The 21,804-nt window shown below is 34.3% G+C and overlaps 1 protein-coding gene across 1 annotated transcript in view; it reads right to left on the minus strand.

The window, feature by feature from the left end:
* Positions 1-6,807: 6,807 nt before the first annotated feature.
* CNTN1 (contactin 1) overlaps positions 6,808-21,804 on the minus strand; it is a 293,683-nt gene continuing 278,686 nt past the window's right edge. Inside the window, exon 24 of the mRNA XM_023524081.1 lies at positions 6,808-8,844. Within this exon, the coding sequence (XP_023379849.1) occupies positions 8,768-8,844 (77 nt within the window). The 3' untranslated portion in view covers positions 6,808-8,767. The remainder of the gene's footprint in view (positions 8,845-21,804) is intronic.

A 21,804-nucleotide genomic window follows, 5' to 3' on the forward strand; every position in this document is an offset into this window, starting at 1 on the left:
AACAAATACCATTCGATATCCAAACATAAACATAACTCTCACCTTTTTTAATCCTCGATTTGGTCCAGAAGGTTTAAATGTTAAGAGCTATTAAATGTCATACTTTATCGTTTCTAGTACACCTAGTTTTTTTACATGTTAACATCACTGAAAATGGGATGCATCTGACAATCAATGGCATCTTTCAATTGCTCTCAGCCAGGAAACAACTGTGACTTAGCTGTCATTAATTACATGTATGTGACCTTAGTCAAAGTTGTTTATATTGTCATTCAATTAGGTTGGAGGTATTTTGAGGATACCACATGTTAAATTTGTCTTTTAAATGTCTTATGATTTATCAATAAGACGAAAAAATTGTGTCAATCATGCACAGAAATTCAAGGAAATAAAACATCTGGACATATAGGGATACATTTGTTATTCATGTTGGCCAGATGAGACAAGTTCATTTGCTTAAAATTCTTGTCAGGAAATCATTTAAGAGTCGTTGTTTTATGCTAACTATATATAGTAGTCCTTCCTTACCTGCAGGTGATGTGTTCCAAGACCTCTAGTAGATGCCTAAAACTGAGGATAGTACCAAACCTTATATGTACTATATTTTCCTCCTATGTATACATATCTATAATAAAGTTTAATTTATATATTAGGCACAGTAAGAGATTAACAACAATAACTAATGATAAAATAGAACAATTATAACAATATACTGTAGAAAAAGTTATGCGAATGTGGTCTCTCTCAAAATATCTTATTTGTACTGTACTGTACTTACCTTTTTTACTTAAAGGAAGCACTTTTCAGCTTCCTTTTTGCATAACCAAATTGCCAACATCACTACTCTTGTGCTTTGGGGCCATTATTAATTAAAATAAAGGTTACTTGAACACAAGCACTGTGATACAAAGACAGCTGATCGATCACTTGATAACTAAGGTGGCTACCAAGTGACTAAAGGGCAGGTAACGTCTACATCGTGAATGTGCTAGACAAAGGAATGATTCACGTCCTGGGTGGGATGGAGCAAGACAGCACAAAATTTCATCACAGTACTCAGAAAAAGCACACAGTTTAAAACTTATGAATTGTTTATTTCTGGAATCTTCCACTTAATATTTTTAGACTGCAGCACACCACGAATAACTCAAACTGTAGAAAACAAAACCGTGGATAATGGGGGATTACCGTAGTTACCTATTATTTTATAACAAATTACCCGCAAAACATAGTGGCTTAAAACAACAAATATTTGTTATTTCACACAGTTTCTGAGGGTCGTGAATCTGGGAGCAGTTTGGTTGAGCCTTTCTGGCTCAAGGTCTTTCATAAGATTGCAGTTAAACTTTTAGCCAGGGCTGCAGTCATCTGAAGACTTGATTGGGGTTGGGAGTTATGCTTGCAAGATGGCTCACTTGTGTGGCTTTTGGCAGGGAGCCTTGGTTCCTTATCATGTGGGCACTTCCATAGGGCTCCCTAAATCCTTTCAAACATGGCATTTGGCTCTTCCCAGAGCAACTGACCCAAGAGAAAGATTGAGAGATACAGAGAAGTGTGGGATAGGAGTCGGGGGTGGGGGAAGGAGAGAGGCCAAGATGGAAACATTTACTTTTTATGACCTAGTTCTAAAGTCCTGCACTTTCATTTCTGCTTTATTCTATTCATTAGAAATGAGTTGCTATATCCACCATAATCACAAGGGGGAAGAGAATTAGTTTTCACCTCTTGAAGGGAGGACTATCAAAGAATTTCTGAACATATTTTTTAAGTAGCCATAACTTTCTGTTATTGTCTGATAAGATTGGAAAGTACTTGGAATAAATAGTAGAGCACTCTTTTAAGAAGTGATGCGTATACCAATACCACCAAATGATGATATTTTGTGGCAAAATACAAGTATTACTCAAAGTTTGAATATGATTTAGAAGAGTCATATTCTGAATGCAGAGAATTTTTAAGACTATATTACACAATTTATTTTCTGGTATTTCCTTTTTGTCTAAGTATAACGAGTCATAAAAATATTTGTGCAAATAAGTGACTATTTCAACAAATATAAAATAAAAGTTATATATGATAAGTAAATACTTTTTCTTTCTTAGTGGTAAGATTGATGGCCTCTTAAACCCAATGAAATTTGGTAAGAATCTGTGGTAGTTTGCATCATTTGGCAAACTACCAATTATTCAACACTCCTTAAATCCACCTTTGCTTATTAAGGGCCTATCCACATATGTGGGAGACCTGCCCGGCCCCTTGGCTCTGGGTTTATAATATGACTTGATTTGGTCAACAGGATATTAGCAGACATGAGGCCAGCAAAGGCTTGAAAGAGTACATGCATGTTTCCACTTGTTTACTTGCACTTCTGTCATTGTCATGAGAACATGCCAGAACTAGCCTCAAGATGAAAGAAAAGTGGAGCAGAGCCAGGTTGCTCTGACGGCCCCAACAAAAGGCAAACTCTAACATCATAGTAAGTCGCTCTCAAGCATATGAGAAAGCCCAGTGTATAATAGCAAAGCCGCATATCTGATCCACTGCTGACCCAGATGTGTGAGCAATTAATGTTATTGCTATGTCACTGAGGTTTTGAGGTTGTGTTTCTGCAATTTATTGTAGCAATAAATAACTAACACAGTTCACTTCAAATGATGTGTTTTCGACACTTTAATATGAATGCCTTTTCCATTGATTAATTAGAATGATTGTCTATGTAAATCAGCTTTTTCAAGTTCTGAAGTTCTGAAGTCCCTTGGACACTTATACTACATCTGGATATACACATCACTTTTTCTCAGAAATAATGAAAAAGAGTGTAGATGAGCCCGCTTGACAATGATTTTCCCTCATCCCTCATTCCTGGAAGTGGTAAACATTTAAAATGTAGTAAAAGGAAGTTTTCAGTGCTAATAGGCCCTTTTTCCTTTTCTTTTACATCCTATTGTGACATCCAATTCAACTAAATTGGTTCTACCTAACCTAGGGGAGACTGACTTTGATTTGACTGCGTGCTAAGCTCTGTGTTAGCTATGCAGTCACCTGAAATAGGAGTTTTGGAAGTAAATGCTATATTTCATATATCCAATGAAAAGTAACGGTGGGAGGAAAATTTTAAATTGGTTGTGAATTTACTATATGGCAGGCATTTTAATTCAATCATCTTTTTAAATGTTCACAGAATTTTAAGAACAAGTGGAGTAGAGACTGTCTTTCCCAGTCCAACACCCCCCTTCTGTTGATAACACCTGCTACTACTTTTAGGAGAATCATCCCTTCTCCATTCCATGTGGGCCTGGTGGGAATTTCTATCACAGCGCATTTGCCACCTCCCAATTATCCAGAAGGGTAGCCAGGAGGCCCAAGATGACTAAATAAAATACACCAAACTTCAGGGGATGATCTGGATCTTCAGTGAAATTTGGTATATGTACCAGGTCTGAAAGAGAATCTCTATTACTTTTCGACCACTGTCCAGTAGAATGTAGGCTTTAAACTGTGAACACTCATGATCCCTGCCACAAGGAACCTGCTTGAGAATGAACATGCGCACAGAGAGAAGCAGGATCAACAGATGGCGAGACAGTAGTCTGAGAACGTTACTTAAGCCCTTATATCTAGTCTACCTTATAGATCTCATTAACTGAGCCAATACATTTCTTCTTTTTTTTTTCCTTAATCTTGTTTGAGTTGAGTGTCTCTCACTTCCAAAATAATTCTGAATGATTAAGGAATGTTATTCTTATTTAATGGAAGAGAAAACTTAATCCTCCAAATGTCACATTACTTGTCAATGTCTCACAGATAATAACAGATAGAGTTAGAATATGATCATGTGTCTGCCCAAGGCCCATAATATTTGCATAACTGCATTTTTTTTTTTAAGTTTAAAAAAATGTGCATACAGTAAAACTTACCTTTTTGCTGTAGCGTTTTATTTTTGACCAATGTGTTGGTTTGAGTCACTGCCACCAGTTCCATCATCCCCAAGAGTTCTTTCATGCTGTTCCTTTATGGTTAAACCCTAGCTCTATTCTTATTGCCTGGCATCTATTGACTTGTTCTCTGTCCCTAGAGTTTTGCTTTTGCTAGAATGTTGTATAAATAGAATAACACAGCCTTTTGAATCTGGCTTCTTTTCACTTAGCATAATGCATTTGAGATCCATCATATTTTTTCATGTTATCAACATAAATGCTTTTTGAAAGCATGTTCAGAGCAGAATTTCAATCATATTCTCAATAGTGTGAGTGGAGCACACTATTATGGTTTTAAAAAGAAGAAAAGTATATAGAATTGAGTAGTATTCTCCCAAGATTTACGTCCACATGGAATCTGTAAATGTGACATTATTTGGAAATATTTTTGCATCTGTAATCAGGTTATGATGAGGTCACACTGGATTAGGGTGGGCCCTAATCCAATGACTAGTATCCTTATAAAAAGAGAGAAATTTGAACACAAAGACACACAGGGAGGATGCCATATGAAAACAGAAGCAGAGATGGAGAGACGCAGCTGCAAGCAATGACGACCAAGGTTTGCCTGCAACCACAGAAGCTAGGAGAGAGGCATGGAACAGGTTCTCCCGTGGAGTCTCCATAAGGAACTTACCTTCCACACACCTCAGTTTTGGATTTCCAATTTCCAGAACTGTGAGAGAGAGATTTCTGCTGTTTGAAGCCACTCAATTTGTGGTCATTTGTTGTGGCAGCACTAGAAAACTAATACAAAAAGGTATGACAGCATTTGGCATTGCTTTCAAGGCTGCTTCCCTGTGAGCAAAAGAGCTTGACTGATAGGCTAGATAATGACCAAGTTCCTGCACTTCATAATTTTGCCTTAGGATGAGACAAACTGAATTCTAGAGCCAAATAGTGATAGTATCATAGGAACTGATATATATTACCCCAAGGATCAAATTTTTCACTAGTAAATAAAAAATGGACCTGTTTTTAAAATATGATAAACAGTGTAGAATCCTAATGCTAGCCTCCAATCAACTAATTTTAAAGTCAGCTCATTAAAAACCACTATGTTTTCATTCTGAAGAAAAAAATGTTGAAGTTGGGGAGGGGGCACCTTTCATCAATCTTTTTATTAGCAACCTCCAGAAGATTATGGACTCAGGAAATTAAGTATTAAAATTTAATTAACTTTACAAGTCCCATGAAGAAAACAGAAAGAAAAAAGTAAAGGAAATCCACATTCCTTTAGAGAAGAAATCTGAAATACACTTCAATATGCTGCTTGGATTTTAGATGCAAACAAATTAGGGGACATTTTTAATAGACAAAATGTGGAGAGCATTTGATACTAAAGATATAGAACCAAAAGATAAGAACAAATGAGCAAATTAGTCATGAGAAAATTAACATTTTAGACAAGCCAAGAGAAAAGATTTGTTTTTCTTAAGAGATATTTAAATTGTGTATACATGATGTTGATATTGTTGATTCAGATTAAAGTATCAATTAATCTAACTTGTCATAATCATGAAAATCTGTGATTCTCAAACCCAGCTCCCTATCAGACTCTTCTGAACAACCTAAGAAGATACAAATGCCTGTGCCTCACTTCATAGATTCTGATTTAGTAAGTCTGGACTGGGGCCCAGGAAATCTATTTTATTTTTTCAAATTATTCAGATTATTGTTACGGCAGTCAGATTTGAGAACAACTAACTTGAAAAAAAATCTCTCACAGAATGAAGCTTTGATCTCCCAAAGCCTGGGGAATTAGAGCTGAGGTCAATCCAAGGTCAAATACCAAAAGCAAAATATTGAAATAGAGGTAATTTAATACTTAGGGTCAAGAAATGGAGGCAGGGTCCAAAAGGGAAAACAGGAGTCCAGGGTGGAAGCAAGCTTCATGAAATAGGAAGGGAGGTCAGAATGCCAATATGGAATCACAGTGAGAACACGGGAGACAATTGTAAGCAAAACACAGGAAAACCTGCAAATCAGAATTTGGGGTTCAGTCTGGGTCAGGACTCAGAGAAGGCTTTACTTGTATCAGACTCTTGATTGTCAAGTCATGCTTTTACTTAGATTCCTCTATTATAGTATCAGCTCATTCAGGATTAAACTAGTCTCTAGCAGCTTGCTTTAGTGTTTAGCATTAGAACAAGTGATATTCACATAAATTGAAGTTATCTACCAGATGATCTTATTTCAGTGTAATAATGCCTGTGTGTATGTGTGCATGGAAGCTCATGTGTTTCTTTGTGTATACTTTTGTTGAACCCTTCGAACATGAACTATTGTTTAACAAGTAACAGTTATTCCATGCTCTTTAACTTAAAATGAAAACCTTCTAAAAATCAATTTTCAACTTCAGGTAAATTGAAAGGACAGTTGTTATTTCTTGGATAACAGTAAGACATTTATTTCTTTATAATTTGTTTTCATTCATAAAAAGGACAAAGCACAGTCCTATACTACTCCATTGAAAAAATAATAAAAAATAACTAAAAAAATCAATTCAATATTTATCAGTATCAAATAAAACTACTATCACCTTTCCTGAAATACAAAGAAACAACTGATGTGTCTATATCTCTATAAAGTTTAATTAAGAATCTTGTGTCTTAAAGCAGATGATATATTAGTTAGTTTGACAACAGTTTAAAACTGATGGTCCCAGTCAATTTGTACAACTGTATGAGGAAATGAAAAGCTCGAGTTATCAGTGAATGAGAGATTTTAATCTACCTAATCTGTTATAAATTTAAAATTAAACAAATATCCTCCAAAGTCTGTTTTCTTCTTACCTTTCAGAACCATTTCATGCAAAATCTAATCAGTTTTGCTCTTTATTACCATACATTAGAAAATAAAAGGCAAGCATGCATTTGGCAAAAGATTTAGTTATTGTCGATTATATAAAAATGCCCAACATGGGTCACATTGCAAAAGAAAAATCCCAAAGTGTAACAAGGAAAACACAAACATTTGTATAGAAGGCTTACAGAGTATTCATTTCCCTAAAATATGAAGAGATTTTGTTCCTCCTCAAATAATTAAATATTCTATGAAATCTGGTAATGCTCTTAAGACTTGACATACTTCTACTGGGAAATCATCCATTTCATTTATTTTTAAAAAGTTTCATTTTATAACAAAGAGTTAAATGTAAACTAATGAAATATTTATTGATATTTTCATAATGAAAGCTTTAAACATTTACACATAGATATATAGTACAAAAATTATACAAATTAAAGAAAGGGGGATAAAGTAGTAATAGATCTGTTTTGCTTCTTGTAAATATTTTTTTTATGAACCTATAAGGTATCCTTTCTAAAAAGATAAACTCTATCTCTAATTAGCTCACAAGTTTGTGCTATTAAAATAGGATTATACCTCTTGATGCATTAGACATTGCACAATTTCATGAGCCAGTTAATCTTTATTACTGGATTTCTTTCACATCCACACTCAATTACATTTCCGTGCACACCATGGAGAATGAAGAAATGTGCGTCTTCCTTTCCACAACTTATAAAAACCTAAAGCACCAACACTTGGGAGACATCATTGGACAGACATATTATTTGTCTCCTCCTGGCCTTCCAGTTTTGCATACTCTTTTACGTACCATTAGCAACACATTGATTTGGCATTTTTAGCCAGATTTCGGTATTGCATTGAAGTGGGAAATAAGTTTAAAACTAAATTTTAAAAAATGAGAAATACTGTAGTTTTTCCAATCTACAGGTGATTTCTTGATTCCATACCTTTAATAAAGAAATGTTTTACTTAGAAATGAAGCACAAAAAACAAGATACTAGATATTATTAGGTAATTCTGATATTCACTTAACTGTTATTTATTTCTAGCCATATAAAGACTATCACATCTTGATTAAAAAATTGAAGCACTCTACTTTTCAAAATTCATCATTCCACATATGAATAAATACAGCAATATAATACTCTAGATAAGAGCTGTGACTTTTGAGGTTTGAACTTGATGATAATAAAAACAAAATAATTTCAGAGTAGAATACAAAAGTAAAAAAAAAATCTTCATATGGTATGTTAACTTTACCATTAAAAAACTAACTTAAAAGTATTACTGATTCTGAAAATCAAATACTTAGAAAATTACTTACTTCCAAAATAAGAATACTGATAATAAGTTCTAGAATTTGGTTTTTAGTATTCAAAATCTTTCAACTCATTCTGTAAAATAATTTGATAATGGAATTTATGTCAAATTTTTCAGTTATACTCTACTTTTTTTTTTTTTAAGAAAACTCAGAATGTCATGAATGATAGGGGCCATTCAAAAATATGTGGGACCTAGAACAGAGAGGATAGTACAAGAGGATAGTACTCTTACATTTACCACATACAATCAACATTTCAACCTCTATTATATTTTACAACTTGTTATTAAATTTAAAGCACCTGTGTATGGTGATTTTACTTTCACTCTACAAACTATAGAATTGAATTGAACACTGTAACTTGTCCCATTGGATTAAATCATGCAACTGTCACAGAATCAGGTTAAGTGGTTTATAAGGCATACTGGAACGAGTTAAAAATTATTTTATATCCATTTAAAAGTTTATTATTTTGGATAAAGGGGTTCCTGAATGCCTCAGTCATAACATGTGTTGTAAATCAGTTGGATAGTTTGTTAAAGTATAATTTATTTGGCTTAGGATGGAGCCGCAGGAATTGGAAGGAATTGTCGTCACCACAGGGATGAAAGGTGTCCTCTGAGCTGGGTCGGGTACAGCAACTGTCACACCACATTCAGAATTCCAAGTAGACAAGGATACCAAAGGCAGGTAGCAGTAAGCCAAGAAGACTTGGTAGTAGTGTGGATGTACCTACAAAGTAAATCAAACATATGCATAATATTCCATTGATAGCAGTTGCTATTCTTTATCTTCCCTGCTTTGGGGAAGGTCAGAATATGTAGGCCTGAAAATCAAGCGGTTCCTTAAAAACAAAAATAAAACACACAAACAAACAAACAGCTTCTCTATTCCTAGGTCATTTAAGAAAGACATAACTATTTGATACAGGATTTTATGTGAGAGCATGTGATCTCTTTATACAACATATTCATATATATCATTTAAGATTATAAAATCACAGATATTCATGTTTCCCCTATGACCCTGCAGTCCCAAATTCCTACCAGAAAGTGATAGGTCAAGAAATATATAAATGAGTTGAAAAAAAAAAGTATATGCATTTGTTTGTGTAAGCTGTTAAATAATAAGATAAAGAGGTGTAGTAAAAATATTAATGTTATCTGGGATAATGACCTCATTAGGTATAGATCTTGCATAATTTCATATACCAATGGTTTTAAGACACGTAGGTACTTATATAAAATGATTTGAAGAATATATTTTATAACAGTGAATCATTTTATTTAAGTTTTTATCTAAGAAACAATTGCCCTGACATGTGCTGTGAATTAAAAATAAAAAATGATATAATATACTATGGACGTCTATCACATCTTGGGCTAATAATTACATTGAGAAGGGCTCTTCCTCTGGTCAAGTAAGTTTCTTGAGAAAGGGCTGAAAAGTGGTACCAAGAAGGCATACTTCCCTTTTCCACTCTCCATTCCTAGTAGGCACAGTCTTCAATAAACACACTGCTGGAATGAGTGACAGGTGAAAATATGCAGTAAATAGCTTATAAATGTAACAGATTTGTGTCAAGTTTTGGAATTTTACTTAAAACATTAAGTTATTATTATCTACCATGTTAACAGTGGCCTAAAACACCCCTTTTCTTTGGAATAATTGTCTTATATTCAGAAAGATTTGGAGGCATTACTCTTGAATTTCTAGTCATTAAAAACAGATTCATGTTTCTTATATGGTGGAAGATGATTGTGTCTATCTGTATGCCTGTATTCTGCTGTTAGCAGCATTCAGTGCTGCAGAAAAAACATAATCCAGAAAACATTATCAGAAAAGATAAAGTGATTCTTAGAAATAAGCGGGACAGTGAGGATCGAAAAGTGAGGGTAGAAAAATAAAGTGAAATCATATATCATATTATTTGCAATGACATGTATGTACCTAGAGTGTATTATGCTAAGTGAAATAAGTCAGACAGAGAAAGATAAATGTCATATGATTTTAGTTATATGTGGAATCTAAAGAATAAATGAACAAACAAAATGGAAACAGACTCATAGGTACAGAGAACAAATGCTGGCTGCCAGACGGAAAGGGTATTGGGGAATGGGTGAAAAAGGTGAAAGGATTAAGAAGTACAAATTGATGGTTACAAAATAGTCACAGGGATGTGAAGAACAACATAGGGAACATAGTCAATAATATTGTGATAACTATGTATTCAGGTGGGTATCAGACTAATCAGAGGGGAATCACTTTGTAAATTATATAGTTGTCTAACCACTATGCTGTACACCTGAGACTAATATAAAATAAAATTGAATGTCAACTCTAATTGAAATTAAAAAATTTTTAAAAACTGAGAAAAAATGAGGGCGGGACAGGAAGGGCAATATAAACATACCTCAAGCAGCTTCTTATAGCCTCATTAATGCGGATGCTGCAATAACATCAACAGTGATAACACTAATAATGACTGCTATAGCTCCTATTTACCCTTCTATAGCCATGACAGACACTACACTGGCCCTTTGTCTGTATTTTGACATTAATACAACAGCCTGTGATGATAGGTCTTATTGTCCTGGTTTTATAGATTGTGTAACTCAGATTTAGGTAAAATGACTCGCTGAAGGCCACGGCCAGTAGAGAGGGCAGAGCCAGGATCAGATCTCAGGTTGCCCTGGCCATATTCTTTGTACTTACCATTTTCTGCAGATAGCTTTGGAAAGTGACCAGTTCTAGAAATGCATGAAGACACTATCCTCTGCACTTAATGTGTCAAGGCAAAGCCACAGAAAGAAAATAAATGACCCATGGGAAAGTGCAGCACCTAAGATGTTTCAAAGCGTCTTTGTATTGTTACAGCATTTTTTCCTTCTATTCTTCTACATAGATATTTTAAAAATATGCCACTGCCCACACATTATTTTATTCCAATAAATTATGACCAATAATAAACCTCAATCACATAAAAAACATTAGTTTTCGATGTTTACCTAATTTAAATGATCTGTCTTGAAGACTTTTGTCTGAGAAAAACTGTAGTACTCTGTCCTTTTACCACAAATTACATCAGCAATGGGTACACTTTCATGTACTTGCCTGAATGTGTGGGTTGGCTCAGAACAAACTGTGGCTGTGGAAAGAAGTTTAGTCAATTGTGGATGCCATTTTGAAATTTTGGTGTTAGTATGAAAACCAAACACAATTTCATAATTTGTGGCTTCAACATCAGGATATTTGATTTATTCTAAATAAACTCTTCATGTTTATGTGTATTATATTTAATTTCTCTAATGGCTCAAGCTTATGTAATTGTGGTCTTCATCTTCAATTCTCTTCCACATTCCAAGCACAAATTAGAGACCTGACTGAATTACTATTTAAAGTAATTTTAAATGTGGGATTCCTATATTCTTGAGCTTTCATATATATTGGTTTTATATCTAACAAAATGTATAATACTGTTATCAAACATAATTTCAGCACTTATATGATATGTGGTAAACATATATTTCACTTTTCACATATCTACTGAATGTCAAACATAATCATCAATCTGGTGAATCATTTTTCCCTGTTAGAATAAATGTAAGGCCAATTCAGAGTATTATATCTCTTCCACGAGATTTTCTTGATTTTTTAAACTAAACTGCTCAGACTTACTTCCTTCAGGAAGGATGTATGCTACAGGGAGTTAGATATGAGAAGAGAAGAGGGTGTCAAAAGTTAAACAGTGCTTTACAATCTCTGCATGTTTTATGATAAGTAGAGAACTATTCTAATCAGTTTTTAATACAAATCTCTGATGTTTAAATTTGAACACCCTAATTCAATCCAAATTCCTACTTCTTCCTATTGCTGATGATGCCACAACACTTAGAATTTTCTCCTTGTCATGTCACTTCCTGTGTTCACAATTGTTAATTTCTCTAGTATGTGAACAACTACAGACAGAAAATACATCCAAATTATATTTTTGGTTGTGTTGACTAATATGAAATCCAGCATATAGTGACCACTTGACTTATAAAGTTATAATATGAATAATTCTCCTATAAGCCTTGAACCTATTCTGATTATCGAACATACATAGGAGAGAAAGTAAAAGCGTGGGACAAGGGGTTTTAAGGAAGAATACAAAGAAAATCACTGTGACCAGTAGAATCCTTAATATTTCTTTACATTTTATACTATTGTACAATCTAACTTTTAGGGGCCTGGGACAAGAAAAGAAATTACACATCCCCATTAATGCATTTCCTCAGGAAATATATTTTTTTTCTCTAGCAGAGAGCTAATATTAAAAATCCATAATATCGGAAAGGCATTTACTTTACTGCTCAACCCAGGGGTCCTCCAAATTGTCTTGGTAAGATGTTACTTTGGATTCTTTCAGTCTATAATTGGCCATGGACTGAGGGAAGAAAGTGTTTTGAAGAAATGATTGATTCCCTGCTGGCTAGAGGCATGCTTACAATGTATTGTCTGTTAGGTACGCATCACCAGATGTTTGCTGTGGAAATTTCTTGAGTTCAATAAAACTCCTGTTTGGAGAGCAGCAAATTCAGGAAAGTAAAAGAGTAAAAGTCTGTCTGGGACTGAAAGTAAAAATTACCTCAGATGAAAAAAGAACAAGGCTGCCTGTTTTTATCTGGGTTAGTATGACAGATATGGAAAAGCCAACTGTAAACTTAACTAGAGACACTTCTAAGGTCACATGGCAGCTGTAAATACCCTACTGATCTCTTCATTGAGTGGCTGGTGCTGTGTTCAGTGATGCCTGGACTGCTTTACTCTTCCCTTCTATTGATGGGAGTACCCAGTTGCTAAACTACATCTCCTGCTGATGACCTCCAATCTAGTTAATCCCAGCTTCTCCTAACCCCATCACAGAAACAGAATCGATTGCCTCTCCCCCTAGACTCTCCTCTGAATTCTTCAGCAGGAACTCATACCTTATGTAAGATGCTTCTCCTTTCCATTTGGGTGGTGTTCTACAATTGCTCTGGAGTATGTTTCCTTGATTCATCCAGTTAATTACAGGTAGTCTGACTACCTATCAGATTACAGGTATGTGCTTGGTCTTGGTGTTGGACTATTTAGATTTTAACATAACAAACAGGCAAATATGAGGATTGGTAAACTGGTGACAGTCCTAGTCCTACTAGGAGTGTAAGGGTGTACTGGGAATAGTATCACGTGGCTCTGGGGCCAGTCAGGCAAAGAAAGCAAAGTCCCAATCCTGCCTCAGCCTTTTGTTCACAGGCAATCTTGAGCATGTTCTTTAACCCTTGAATGCCTAGGTCTTTCAACTATAAAATGGAAACAATGACGTATCTCATAGCTTTATTGTGAGAATTCAGAAGATGTCCATCAATAGTTCTTATATATATTTTAGCAGCATAACCTTTCTTCAGAAGCAATTGTATGTGGAAGACCATTACTAGGAGGGAGCGGAGATACTTTATTCAGAGATAGGTCTGGGGCAGGAGACCATCAGATTTTTGCCCCCTCTCCGTTCATGCTAGTACCAGTACTTCCCTAAGCTCATCATTCCATGCAATCTGTGGGGCTCTGCTTATCACAGTTTGAAAACAGATGCTTTAAGTGGATCACTTCCATAAATGCATGACTAATAGAAAACTCCCGTAAATGTAGCAATTCATACTACATTTGATAGCAATTCATACTATCTCTTGTTATAGACCTACACTATAGTCTTTGAAAAATAGTTGAATAAAAAGCAAAGCAAAACAATAGATAAAGCAGGTGTCCCCTGTTTTGCATCTGAGACATACATATCTGCTTACTGTTCCCCAACCATACCTTATGTCCTTTTAGATCACAAACATTTCTGTTATCTCCTCTGTGGCCTAGTAGTTGGGATCTTTGCTTTCAAGTAACAAGAACCCAACTGAAGAAAGAGCCAATGTTGCACTGCTTTTGAACAGCTAGAGCCAGGTAATTGAATACTTGTGTCTGCCATGTTTCTGACTTTTATCTCTTCTTCCTTTGCATATTGCCTCACATCCTCAGACTGACCTCTCAAGACAGACAAGAGCACGAAGCTCACAATAATGTATTCTCAAGAGCAAATAGATATTATCTTTTAACCCCAATACCAGTGAGAAAATTTGCAAGGAAAGATTCTGATTTGAAAAGTGTGGGTCACAACCTACTCCCAGACCAATTACTATGGTTGAATTAATAGATTTATTTGATTGAACTAGCTTTGAACATGTTCCATTTCTAAACCAATTCTCATGGCCAAGGAGGCAAGGTCACTTAAAAAGATGTCAGTTTTCATTTTGATCTCAGGTACTTTCTACTAGTACTTTCCGCAATGAAAGGGCTGTTTGGATCCAGAAGCAAAAGAGGGATTCTGGGAAAAGAGAGAATATACTGAACTAAAAAGTGCAACTGTACGTTAAGAGTCACCAAAAGCAACATGGAATAATCTTTACCCTAAATTTGTTAACCATGGTAAGCATTTTGTCAGAGAGCATGCCACAAGAATACTGTTCTGTTCACAACTCTGGAAAAAATGTGTTTACATTTATTTTTTGTTAATTAGTAAAGAGTTTCATGCAATTATTCACCTGCGTTATTCACAACTTCTAACTTGCTTTCCCCAACTTTTACCTATTTTCCTCAATTGCTTGAGGCTAATCAAGATAAGAAAAGCAATTGATCTATTTAGCTACTAAAGACTTGAAGAATATTTCTGTAAATTAGTCAGAGTATGAGCCATTTTTATGAGTAATCATTGAGAGCTACTCGTGATAGGTGCAGCATTAGGATTTATAAGACTAGAAACTAGCTTTTCTTTTGGTGGAGTATGTTTGGTTATATTTATTCTAAGATCTAGAATTTCAGCAGTGATGATTACAGAAAGGAAAACAAGCTAAGAAGTTTAATAAACTACTGTGGCTGAGTGTATGTAAGGTCAGTATTTCTGACCTTGTTTATTTGTAGAGGAAGGCCTATTGAAAATTTGTAATTTTTACAAATATAATCACAAAAATTTAGTCTGAAAAAATGTAAAGTAGTGGGTTAAGAGCTACTTTTGTTTCTGGAGTTAGCCTAACTAGTTGAGAATTTTGTTTCTTCCTTTGAGATAATGAAACATATCACATGAATGAATATTTTGACAAAGACAATTCAAAAAATGTATGCAATCCAATTTTTATGCAGAACTTAACACTTGAAAAATGTCAAGCCATTGAGGCAAACACAGACATTTTAAAATTTGTCTTGGCTACTAGGATTTTACAAAATATGTGAGACAAAATGATCTTAAAATTTGTATTGGTTAATTCATTTCTAGAATTTCCATTTTATCTTTCTCTCTTATCCCTCACACATTTTCTCTTGCATGATTCCCCCCATAGATGCTCATCCAGTGTAAATGTTATCAATACTGAAAGTATAGAATAGAGTCAAGGTGTAAAGCATACAAACTTATAAAGTAGAAGACTTTTACTTTCCCAGCACCTGGCATAGAATCTGTAATAAAACTCCTATAATTCAGTGAGGTTAATGTTAAAATTTCTTTTAGGTCATGTACTAAAATTGTTATTTTTATAAATTGTCTAATGCTTATTAAAAACTAAAAGAGGTGACCTTTTAGAAAGTTGGTTGGGTTTGCTTCAAATAGGTCTCTTGGGAAAAATGCTGAGACACTTTTCAATTTTTAATCAATTATTATAAGCTTTAAATACCTGCCTTTGACAAAATGAAGTAATAGATATTTATCTCAGTTGGTTTAAGAGTTTCTGGAAAATTAAACAAAGAAAAAATCATAAAATTAAATGGGTTTGATCTTTGAGGCATGGCAGACTTTATCTACATTTGTTTTTTGTTTTTGTTTTTGCCTTCGTTATCTATTTTACCATGGTGTCTATGTATACTAACTTGTTTATTTTGTTTTTAATTTTATCTTCTTATGTATTTTGAGACAGCAAAATGCTAAGGTATGTGGAGAAGAGAAAGGATGGCTTAAGACTTACTTCCAGTTCTGTCAATAGCTAGTTGTGTAACTTTGGGCAAAAAAGAATATTTGGGCTCAAGATGTGGCTCTGAGGCGGGTGTGATCTTTGGCTATTTTACTTGTCATGGATATGGATTTTCCTTCTGTAAAATGATAGGGTTTAATGTTATAAGTCCTTAGGTTTCTACTATGGCCACGAGTCTATGATTCTAAGCAAACCATAATGCATTTAAGAATATCAAGCATTGAGCCATAAAATTTGCAAACATATTTGTTATATTTCCCCTTTTCATGATAATCAAATTTGATATTACTTTATAAATATATATTAAATGCTTGATCATATAAGTGATAGTGGCTTTGATGGGTTGTTCTGTCTGGTGAAACCCATTAATCTTGCTGCTCCTACTTGTTTAGCAATTATGGACCCACATGCCAAGCAAAATAGATTTTTTTTTTTGGCAGAGGTACATGGTTTGCTGGCAGCTTATCCTAGCAGTTGTATTCATTTCTTACTGTTGATTCTGGACCTTTCACTCATAGAAAATTCTAGATTGCCAGGATGCACTCCTCTTTGAGAAAGGAGCAAGCATTTCCAATACAGTAAAGAACAATTATTTACTGTGAAACATAAAAGTAACTTCTGCCTATCGGCATACTCAGATAACCTAAATTTGACATTTGGGGCAAGATGAGACTATAATTATGAGGACTTTTAAAACTGGCTTACCTACTTCTTTAGAAATGCAAGGTGATATATCACAAGAGCATTGGATTTGAGGTTAGAAAGAATTCTGTTTGAAAACTGTTGCCCTCACTTGAGTGTGTGAACTTTGAGAGCCTCCACTTCTTTATCAGTAAAGTGGGGAGCGTAATACTTACATAGCAGGGTATTTGTGACAATTACATGAAAAAATGTTTAAACGTATAGTAGAGGCCATCCAATAATCATGAATTTGAAATATGAAATTATTTGTTTATTCACTAAAAAATGTTTTTTAGTGACTAGTGAGAATACAGTGGGTCTGGGAAAAGATAGAAGAGACTCAGACCTCAGTATTTGGGTCCTAGTCTATAAAAGGAAAAACATACATGCAATGAATTTCACAGATTTATTTTTTTCTTCAACTTATACAAAACCTTTAACAAATACTGTTCCAGTTCTTTGTGATTAGTTCACAAACAACCAGTCAGCTAATTAGATCATCTTTGCATTAGGCTTTGAAAATAGCTGTTTGACAGAACATTCTTAAGTGGGTAGCTCCAGCTTTGTAAAATACATCAAAGCAGGATTGGTTTCTCTCAATCTCTATTAAAGTGACAGAGACTGAGGACTCAAATGCCCATTCTACTTTGCTATACTCAGGAATACAATTATATTATTCTCTTTATGGCCCTGACTTTGTCTTCTCCCAATCAGTTTTTGAGGCAAAAGGACAGCAAGTAGAGCCAGAGAAAAAGTTTAAGAATTTGCTTGTGCCTCATAGCAAAAGGAATGGTTCCTCTTTAGCATTCAGCTTGAAGGACCAGTTAAACGTGTCTGTGATTAAGACTTTCTGCATTTTTAGGAGCTAAAGATATATGGCCTTTCTGGTTTACTTAGACATGAAGAAGGACTTTTCCCTATACCTCCCCCACCTCTCACACAGACACACTTGCCTATTTTATAGCTTTGTTTCTTTATGCTTTGGGGAGACCAGCTGGTATTTTGGAGTACTAACAATAAAGAGTAAGAGTAAAACTAATTGGTCGTGACAGTCAATTTTCTTTAAACTTATTATATCTAATTGAAAGAAATTCAAACTAAGAAGAGCAGGCGGATATCTCTTCCCTCAAAGCCCCCTGAGTTCTTCTCAGTTCTTTTACATAAATTCGAGTAAACGATCTTTTCTGATTTTAATACTCATGCTCAAGGTCATGGTGGGGCACAATGTTTGTTTCTAGGTGAGACCATGGAACCTAAAAGGCCTACTCTATCCATGTGGCTGAACATCATGGCCATTCATAGAGGGTCTATTTCATATAGGCACCCCTACAATTATAAGAAAAATGACATATTTTTAGGAGACACACATTTGCATGCCTATTTCTAGTACCAATATTTGTGGAAGAAATAATTTTCTAATTATAGGAAAGGATAGGTATATTGCCTTTTAAATTTCCTTTGAATGGCAGGCCCTTCAAGATGATGAGAGCTATGAGGATGACACAGAGAAGCCTCTGTCAATCAGTGCTATGAACCCCAAAGTAGAAGTTTTATCCAGTTCACAAGGCTCCTTGTAGGACTCTAACTAGCAGCTGTCATTCAAGTGGCCTACTTCCATTTTAAGTGCCTGGTTTTATCAAAGTGTAAATGCAGGTTATCTTCAATTTAAAATTTATCTATGCTTCTCTTTTTAAATAAAATCATCTAACAATGAGGTAAACTCCAAAATTTAAATATACAGATAGTGATGATGTAAGAATACTAAAAAGGAGATTTCTTTAAAATTACTTCATTTACCTATAACTTTTCTGAATAGTCTGGCCCATACCATGTTATCAACAAATATCTGTTTAATAAATTGTTCTTATTTTTATCATTTATTAGGCACCTACTCTATTCAGGGAAATTTGCAACTTATTATTTTGCTTAATTCTAATATCCAGTTGAAGTATGTATTGTTATCCTCATTTATAGATGAGGAGTCTAAGGATCAGATTTTCCCACCTATTACAAGACAAAATTGAGTATTGAACTCAAACTTGATTCTAAGTCCAGTGCTATTTTCTCTACTCTGCAAATCTTTTCATATGACTACAGAATGCAGTAATCCAAACTTCCCTAATGCAATGAGTTGAGAATTGAAAATTACAACAGGTATCTAAACACCTCTATAGCCACAACAGCCCAGGATCCTAGCCCCCACTGGTTTTGTCTGGTAATTTTGAAACCCTAAGTACCTTGGAAACTTTCCCAGGGTAAAACCAGGGCAAAAGTCTCATTTGATCTTTCATGATTCATCTTTGCTTTGGGGCTATAATAAATGAGTGACTCACCTGTCTGAGGTAATATTTTGGTATTTAAGATTTTCCTTCCTACTATGATCCTGAACTCATTTATTTGTGAGACCTCAGGGCTTACTGCAGGATTTAGTGTCATCCATCTATCAACAAGGATTAATTGGTTCCTCTCTGTGTTTCCACATGCACTTGAAGTTCTTATAAGAAACTGTCTGAATTCATTGAATCTCTTAAACTATTAAGGGACTCATAACCAGATGAATCTCTTACATTTGTACTTCCACAGGAGAAACTATTTTTCATCTGTTTTAACAACACGCTAAAGTGGGTTAGGAGTTAACTGACTGGAATTCAACACTGATTTTTCTAAAGGATTTCTAAGTTTGTGATTGTTCAGCTTCTCATCAGAAGATATAAAATAATTCCAATCACTTTGGATAGTATCCACACAGAATTTCCTTGGTTCTGTTTCTATATATTTCAGAATGTCTTTTATTTCCAGAGGGCTCCTTCTTAGTCATATTTTCATGGTGCTAAATTCTGAAATTTTAAGTTCTTTTCAAATTCTTTTTGAATTAAAAAAATGGAATAAAATTGGCTTTCATAATTTCTGCAAGGAGTTTATTTAAAAAATCAACAGGGTAGTTACTCCTTGCTAACTACCAGGAATTCTGAAAAATTCTTTAAGAAACCATTTTGTTTATTTGAACAAGTCAAATTTCCAAACAAAGAATGGAAATCGACATTCTTCTTTTAAGATCTGTATTTCTACCAGTAATGTCAGTCTTTTAGTTATTCCGTTATAAAATTTTTGGAGTCGTTCATTTTTCTCTCCTCAAGACTTGTGTCTTGTGTCTTTGTGTCTCTTGACAGTGTATTTTATACAGAAGGAATTTAGATGCTGATTGATGATGATGATATACTAATATGTTTGAAATAACATAGGTATTGAGAGAAATATAAAATCTAGAAAGAAACTTGAGACCAATGATTCATTTCTAATATACTATGCCATACCTAACTAGACTGTCCTTACCTCTCGTTTAGCTTACTTGTTTTTTCTAGGCTGGAGTTCTTCAGAGTCTGTCACAGGACTGCTTCTCTCTCCTTCTACACTTGCAGGTCCTAAAATTTGCCATGCTTCTGCATAACTTAGCTCAGTTAATAATGTCCCTTTGCACTTAACTACTCAGAAAATGTGGAGTCATTTTTAAAATACTTTTCCTCACTCACTTACAATAGACCAACTTGGTAACCAAGTAAAATTGATTTGATCTCCAATATGACTCTAGAATCACTCTCTGCTCCATTCTCTCTACCACCTTTGTTTTAGTAATAGGACCTCCTTGCCTCTTAAACACAAGAAAATGTAAAAATGAAAAACACAAAAATCACAAATTTGATCTGCTCCCTCTTCACAGTCTGAATATAACCTATACTCTGACTACATCTTCCCTACCTTCCTTTTTCAATTCTGCATTCCAGATTCACTGAATGAGATGCCATTCGTGTGTATTCTCAGAATCAACAGTTGTTTCCTCAGACTAGGATGTCTTTCTACCCCTTATTATGCCTGCAAAACTCTTAATTGATCTTACAAGCTTCATCCAAAGTGTCATCCTTTTGAAACAGTTATGCACAGATTTAATTGCTTTTTCCCTAGTGCTTGCTTCTACGACACTTAATACAGGTGCTGTATTTTTTTTTTTTCTTCTGTCTTATTCTCCAGTGAGTTTAGGGCTCCTTGAACATAGAGACCATGTTTTTATTCATCTTCAAACTTTCAGGGACCGGGACATACCTAACGTGTTTGGTGCTTAGTAGATTTTTGTTGAACAAGTTGAACTAATAGAATCTTTTTTCATTGCATTAGCAGGTCCTTCTGCCATAGATCTACCCATAGATCTACCCATGATCTACCCATGATCTCTTTTTCTCTATGTGTCTCAGAAATATCATTCCTGAAAAAGGGTAATGTAAGAAATTAGTTTTCCTATAAAATTCCTAGTGTTTGTAGGCTCAAAATTAAGTAATCATCCCATTTAACCAACATCCACTAAAGTGTTCATCATAAATGTGAACAAACAAGGTCTTTCATTTATATTCTATGTTCTGAGAATGACTCTGTTAGCCATAGGTTGATTTTATAATACAGATTGAAGAGAAACTAGAATTCATCAAGAAAAATTAGCAGCACACCTAAACCTTTACAATTTTTTTCTCTATGAAAATTCTGTTAAATAAAGATGTGAGATTTACTACACCTATCTTGCGTTCTACAGTTATTGTGGCTTATTTGAAGTTGAGAATGTGTTTAGAATATAATCGTGGACCAGAAATATGAGGCTATTTCTTTAAAGGAACATAATAAGATAATAGTTTAATTTAACTACATAATTCATGCTTTAAATATTTTAACTTTGACTCAGATGAATTTTCCTTTTGTAAATGGTCTCTGATAATATTCTCACTATAATTTTCCATCTTTTGACTAGCTAACCTTGACTTCTATATCCCATGTTAAAGAAAACACATAATCTTTAATATTAGGCATTTATAAAAATTCTCACTTAATTTATAGAGAAATGCATACAATCAAATATGCTCTACAAAATACTTAATATACTGAATTTACCATTTTTTGTGATATCTTATTTTTCTCCTAATATCATTGCTATAATATT

This window comes from Pteropus vampyrus, unplaced genomic scaffold (genome assembly GCF_000151845.1).
Source record: "Pteropus vampyrus isolate Shadow unplaced genomic scaffold, Pvam_2.0 Scaffold441, whole genome shotgun sequence".
NCBI classification, from domain to species: domain Eukaryota; kingdom Metazoa; phylum Chordata; class Mammalia; order Chiroptera; family Pteropodidae; genus Pteropus; species Pteropus vampyrus.